Genomic DNA, 7,166 nt, shown 5'->3' with positions numbered 1-7,166 from the left:
ATCGATCCAAAGGATGCTGTGAAGAATGCGAATTTGTTCAGAGACGTGCGAGAACATCAAATTAATCTCGAATTGAAATTCTTTGGTAAATCCTCGGTATCCGTTTAATTAGGCTATGGGGAGTTAAGGATGTCAGATAGATAAAGCCAATTATTTATATATCGAATAGACAAATTTCTAGTTTCATTAACCACCACAGTTTTATAAATAGGCTCGTTTCATGAACCACCACAGTTTTATAAGTTCGTCAGAACACTATATGGACGATAATAGAAGCAGCGTTCGTATATATGGTAACATATCGATGAAACATCGTAATTATTGTTTAACATTAGGCTATATCACATTTACATGTCACAAGTATACCACGTTTGACGATTCGTTTCCGCGACTGCGAGAAAATTGCTAACAGAAATTAATTTAAGTCGTCATTTAATTTGCAGACTGCTATTAGTAGGCTACCCTATATACAGCTAATAACTCCTACATCCAGACAAACGTCTTATCTGATACAATTTACTCAAGCTCTGAGTGAAATTCGTTTTCCGTTCGTCTGAAAGTTCCGTCACCGAGAATCAATGCGACGAACGAAATCACTCCAGCTGCGTCAGTATATTTTATTGCAGAATTCATTGTTGGAAAATGTCTGGGTGAATTTGAATGTTGTGGCGCTGGAAAGAATCGTGTCTTTATGGTCTTGCTCTCCTCTGTAATCCCCCGAGCTCCTCCCCTCAGTGAGTGTAGAGCTTCATTTGATCAAATCCTTCAAGTTGGAGCGCTTCGCTGAATAGCACTTTTCCCACAACATCTCAACTGAGGCTGCCTCACCGCGCTGCAACTTGTACGAGGACTTGTTTCCGTCAATAACTGACGCTAAATAGAGGAAAAGGTCACTGTATCCTGTTGTTATCAGCGATGGAGAGGGGGATCAGATATTGCCGGGTTAATGTTAGTGCTTTATGCACCCTGCTTTTGGTTTTGTTCGCTTGGGTTCCGGTGACCAAAACAGTGATAACTTGCAGGTCATGTCACCTGCTGGATAAGTGGAGCGGTCGGGAATTATTGGTGAGGATGGAGAGTGGAGTCGACTCTGGTAAAGTTAGTGGAAAAAATGGAGACGGGTCAACGGCGCTGTTTAATTCGGCTGGTGCTGAAACTGCTCAGCCCGACTGCGGAGCAACCGAACACGGCGAACACGCTCACTCTGTGCGTAAAAGGAATACAGACAGCCTTCGCTCCGAGAAAATGCCTCCCTATGATAAATGGAAGCCGATGCGCAGTAATGGCAAAGTTTATAATCTCAAACGGGCAGGTTCTCAAGGTTCAGCCCCTGGAGATCACCATCACCGAGTGCGGAGAAGCACCAAGAGATCCGGCTCGCCCGCAGGTGCGCGCTCTCTTCCGCCTGTTGGCAACAGCACCGCGCCAGCTGCGCGCCGCGTCCGCCGCTCTGAGCTGAGGTGGAACAGGGAAGAGCGGAGAACGGCCACATCACGACAGGAGGAGCTGAAACTTACCAGCTCTACCTTTGCACTGACAGGGGATTCCGCTCACAACCAAGCCATGGTGCACTGGTCCGGCCAAAACAGCAGCGTAAGTGAAAAAACAAACACGCAGTTTAGTGTGACAACACTGCTGAGATCTTTTGAAGTTATATCCCTACATTGGGATCTAAACGAGTGTTTCCGAAAGTGCTTGTGTCGGTGTAAAGGCTGTGTGAGGGGTTTGGGGTGCAGAGATGAACAGATGTCCATTGTTGATGTCCAAGAGATTGCTTCATATGCGTTTCACGCCAGTTTTTTTTTTTTTTTTTTTTTTTTAACTGACGTGGTCTTTGATTATAATGGAGGGCACTTTCATGTGCAACACGTTTCCCACTTATGATCGTTTGTGATGTTGGCTCACCATCTCTTTTGAATATTAAGCGTCAATTGTGTTGCTTTGGAATCCCTGCTGTAAAAAAAAAAAAAAAAAAAAAAAAAAAACAAGACCAAACAAAAACAAAAACACTTTAAATCAGCTTAAAATACTCTCTTGGCCAGGCTGGTCTGCTGTGCGTTTTTAAAGCGATTTTCGCCACTTTTAAGCTGGTCTGTGGACTAACTTGTCGACTGTCTAAGTCAGCTAAACACCAGCTTGGCCAGGCTATGAGACCATCTCAAACCAGACAGCACATCAGCTTATGTTGGCTGGATGTGTGTGTGTGTGTGTGTGTGTGTGTGTGTGTTTCTGCTGGGATATTTTTAGGTGATGCAGGGGTTTGTTGTTACCTGAAACCCACTGCATACAGATCCACAATGACATGCATGTTATTAATAACACCAAATGTAAAATTGCAAACATGATAACAGTTTTTTGGGCAATTGTGCAGAACAAGGAAACAATAATGCACTTTTAAAATTTCAATACATTTTTAGTTTAATTTAAAATCTGCAAATTTTATAATGGGCCTTAGACAGGCTTTTTCACAAATTAGGCTTTTTCATTTCCAAAAAGAAATCAATGTTTACATGTCTTTGCACGCTATATAACATTTAAAGGGTCTATTTTAGATGCTTCAACACTAAATTCTAATCACAAATGTCACATTTAGATTACTATTACTATTTTACATTGAGTAAACTTCCTTCCTTCCTTCCTTCCTTCCTGTATTGTGATAATTTACTAATGACTATTTTGCACTGAGCTATAATGAGCATTTTCCACAATTCTCCTGTGCAGTATATCAAATCAGAGCAACTACATTTCAGATATAATTCCTCATCCCCATTATATTTTCCCTCCCTCGCTTGACAGAGCAGATGTTTTTCTTGCCTTCAGGTAAAATCTGAGGGCATTTTCTAATTTAAACACTGTACTCACTAACACGACACATTAGTTAGTGAGATGACAGTCAAGCACTGAAAACTTTCAGGACAGATACGGGGAGAAAGTAACCTCAGGGGAATGAACTTCAGTATGTCCCACTAGCTGAACTCAATCATTTTGACTCAGAGCTGCTTCCATTATCATATTCTTTAATTGAATTTTCCCAGTGTTGTGCTGTATGAATAGCATATTCAGTAGACTCAATATATATGGTCTCTTTCGTTCTCTGTAGGTATACAGGGAAACTTAACAATGGGCAAAGTAAAAAAGATGACTTTCATTAAGTATTCAGTCTCATTGCAGTATAAGGAATAATTGAGTAGGCCGGGAGTTTCTTTCCTTAGGTAGTGTATGAATAAAGAAACAGCTGTAGTTTATAATGATTTTTTTATTGTGCAAATGGAAATGAAGATTAATATTGGCTGGATCTGTGACGTGTCATATCACAGATGTTTGAAGAAAAGTTGAAGTATGGGTTTTGGCCAGTGTTGGGTGTACCGAATTACAAGTAACTTGAGTAATGTAATCAGATTACTTTTTTCAAGTTACTAGTAAAGTAATGCATTACTTTTAAATTTACAACAAATTATCCGAGTTACTTTTTCAAATAAGTAGCGAAAGTTACTTTCTTTTCCCATGTATTGACTGACAGATCTCCATGTTGAAAGAAATCGTCGTGAGTGAGGTTGTGTAAACATGATGGATCTTGTAGTTCTAGACGGCATTTACTAATCTAACTTTGACAAAAGATTCAAAGTTCCTCAGAATACTTTATGCATTTAGTCTCAATTTATTAATCAGTGTCTGAATCCGAAATCGCCCCCTATACCCTCAAAAAGGGCATTATTTGAAGGGACATGTCCGAAACCTTAGTGGACGTTACAGAGTGCACTCATTCAATCCCACATTGCACCGCAATAACGAGTGTACAGCCGATGTACGCTCAACGGCTGTCTGAATTCACTGACTCATTTAAATGTTTTACTTATTATTTCTTTATTAAAAAAAAAGAAGAATTGAACTTTCGTCTCCTGTGTCCTATTCTTCTGTGATCCAGAATGACAGCACAGCTAAAAGGTTTGTTTGAGCGGCGCCCTCTACTGTACAGGCGTGAATTAGCATTTTCTTTAAAGCCAGAGGTTTATTCATTCATTTCATGTCAATGTTTTGATGGATTTTCATGTGTAGTGCTTACAGATTATAATTGTAATATTGTTATATATTTTACATATTGTTATATTATTTTTATATTTATTTACATTCCTTAAGGCATGCAAAGGCTGCTTTCTTGAAAAAAACGTCTGTCCTTTTATTTCAGGCTACGCACAATTTCATTCTGAAGGGGAAACAAAGGATGTCACTGCGTTAAAGCCATCTTATACAATCTATTCAGTCAAGGGCAATGGAGTGACTATTTTTGCCATAGATAACTTAGTGTCAGCAAGCAGAAGGAGAGAATCAACTTTTTTGTAGCCAATTAGTAAGTAGTTACTTGCAAAAAGTCTCTGAAAACACTTTAAAATATGCAAACAACACCAGTTGTCATATATGATACAGTCTCACACTAATGCAGCTCAAATCTATTTCTGGCCTCCTTTAGTGCAGCACTTGTAAGGGGAAAGAGCAATATATCTGATCTTATAACACTATGTTACCAACTGACAAAAATGCAATTAATTGGATGGTTAAAAACATATTATGCAGTCAACACCGATTCAAGCCTGAACTGCACGATGGTTTGCTAGATGTGGAAAGCATCATGACTAGTTTGGATTTGTTTCAAGTTTTTTTTTTTTTTTTTGCAGGGTGGTTCATCTAAGCGCCCACCTGATATGAAACATATCGATCACCCCTCCCCAATATGTATTGTTCCAATACAGCTTTACAAAGAATAGTGCCTTGCAAACCTGCTTGACTAATACTTTATTTCCAACCTGAGTGATATTGAGGTTGTATTTCTTTTTATTGAGCAATAACCCCCCTTTTTTTTTCTTCAAAAGGCACATAAACATCAACTGTCAACAACAGTAATGCCAGAACTAATGTATTCCACCACTAAAACATCTTGCTATTCAGTGTCCTTTCTTGACCCCTGACACAAATAACGCACAAACTTGTTTAAAACGTTTTCGTTTTTTGAAAACGTTAGACTGAAAAAGCTATTTTATATTTTAAAGTGAGAGTGAAAAACCTATAAAAGCAAAAACATCCTGTGCAAGCGTTTGTTGGTGGACAGCTGAAGGGCAACCATTTTTATTTTTCTGATATGAATGGTAGCTCTGCCATAAAGTATTTGGCAAGCAATGTAAATGAAGACAAATAGCACTGAAAATGCCTTTGCTAGACAAAAATGAACGGCCACCACAAACATTTTACCCTTCGAGATAATTTCGCCTGTTGAAACAAATAACTCTCCGGTGTAACCGCATTCCAAACATTCAATACCAGGTAATTTTTTTAAGCTCTTGAAAAATGAATAGAGCCCTACTGGAAATGGCAAACTCATAGCAGTATGGCACACTGACATATTGCTAGCATTACAAACCGGTCGTAGTTCAAGCTATAATTCAGTTTAAGTCAACATGAATACCGAACTGAGCGTATTTACTTTCTTTATACATGTTCCTGGTCAAAATGTGATCGATTCATCGGTGGATGCAATTCCAAAGAAAAGGTCTCATTGCCAACATAAAATGAGTTACGACTGTACAATATCACAAACACAACATACATTTACATTTTTTGTTAAATTTAATGAATTAATCAGCTTATAAACATACTATATCACTAGAATTTTTTTATTTTTTTACCAGTTTAACATTAAAAAGTAAAATTATGCAGTCAGCATTTATCCTTTTTGGCATGAAAAGGTTCTTTAAAATTGAGTCAAGAAACCTTCGGTTATATTGAACCCTTTCTATACGGTCAGTTCTGTTTTTATAGTGACTTTAACTGAATTTTTATTATTAATGTTGATTTCTGGTTGATGATTTCATAGCCATCTTAACAAGTTCATTCATTCGGCTCCACTTGAGTTCTGTCTGTCTTTTTTTCTCTTAGATTCACGAATCAATCTATGAAAAATGGCAGCTTCTGCTTGGGGTTCTATAGGGAACAAGCATGGCCGTTTGAGCGAGACATTTTATAAAGCAAGAGAGTAATGTGAAGATAATGGGCTAAAATTAGATGCTGGTGCCTTCGTCTTATTGTTTTCTTCCTTTAAGACTTATGATTTTCTTACTGACCATTCAATTTAAAGTTGGTCCCGATCCAGCAATTCCGCACTTTTGTTTTCTTCCAAATGTCACAGTGATGTTTATTGTTCTCAGAAATGTCATAAAAGAAAGATAAAATGGCATATTGTAGGCTTAATGTTTGACATTGAAGGGATGGTTCACCCAAAATGAAAATTCTGTCATCATTTACTCACCCTCGAGTTGTTCCAAACCTGTAGGAATTTCTTTCTTCTGCTGAACACAAAAGAAGATATTTTGAAGAATACAGTTGATGGGCTCCGTTGATTTCCATAGTATTTTTTATTCCCAATATGGAAGTCAATGGGGGCCATCAACTGTTTGGTTACCCATATTCTTCAAAATATCTTATTTTGTGCACAGCAGAAGAAAGAAATTCATACAGGTTTGGAACAACTTGAGGGCGAGTTAACAATGAAAGGGTGAACTATCCCTTTAAGTGCCAATTCAGAACACACCTACTCACGATTACATTGATTGCCAAATTAGTTTTTTGTTGTCCGAAGGTAGACATTAAAGATAAAACCTTTAAATGAAAATTATAATTTTTTATACAGGTCTATTTTAAATATTTAAACTATATCATGCACTGACTGCGATTTCAATGCGCTTTATTCCAAAAATCTTGCCACAACTGCTTAATATTATTTCTGTGAAAACTTTTGCATTATGACTTAAACGATTCACAGATTTTTTAAATTGAATCTCTGAAATCATCAGTTCAAAAATAATTGATTTTCTAAAACTTTACAACTTAAGGAAATCTTAGCAGTGCTAATAATAAAAACAGACCTTTCTTTATCCTTAATATTAGTTTTAATTCCCTTTAGTGATTAGAAACTTGGTTATCCAGTAAGTGTTTTGAGAGTGTATGTTAATTAGTCTATAATTTTTCTTCACTACCTTGATTACTATAATTAAAAGGACTGAATCTGTTCCAGCTATTCCTCCATAATAGCATTTCAACTCAAAGTGTGATGTTAACATGAATGTATTAATAGTAGCATAAAGCACTGTTGGTGCAAAGGTCAAAAGTACATTTCT

At 37.4% G+C, this 7,166-nt stretch overlaps 1 protein-coding gene across 3 annotated transcripts in view; it reads left to right on the top strand.

Moving 5' to 3' along the window:
• The first annotated feature begins 801 nt into the window (after window positions 1–801).
• sorcs1 (sortilin-related VPS10 domain containing receptor 1) overlaps window positions 802–7,166 on the top strand; it is a 210,874-nt gene continuing 204,509 nt past the window's right edge. For all 3 annotated transcript variants that reach the window (XR_014626496.1, XM_084402210.1, XM_084402211.1), the window contains exon 1: window positions 802–1,593. Coding sequence is in view for 2 of the 3 variants with exons in the window: in XM_084402210.1 (XP_084258336.1) it covers window positions 916–1,593 (678 nt within the window). In the remaining variant the exon portion in view is untranslated. The remainder of the gene's footprint in view (window positions 1,594–7,166) is intronic.

Source organism: Rutilus rutilus (genome assembly GCF_951802725.1).
Source record: "Rutilus rutilus genome assembly, chromosome: 2".
NCBI lineage: Eukaryota > Metazoa > Chordata > Actinopteri > Cypriniformes > Leuciscidae > Rutilus > Rutilus rutilus.
Note: the sequence above shows the minus strand (reverse complement) of the source record. Positions and strands in the feature narration are given on the sequence as shown.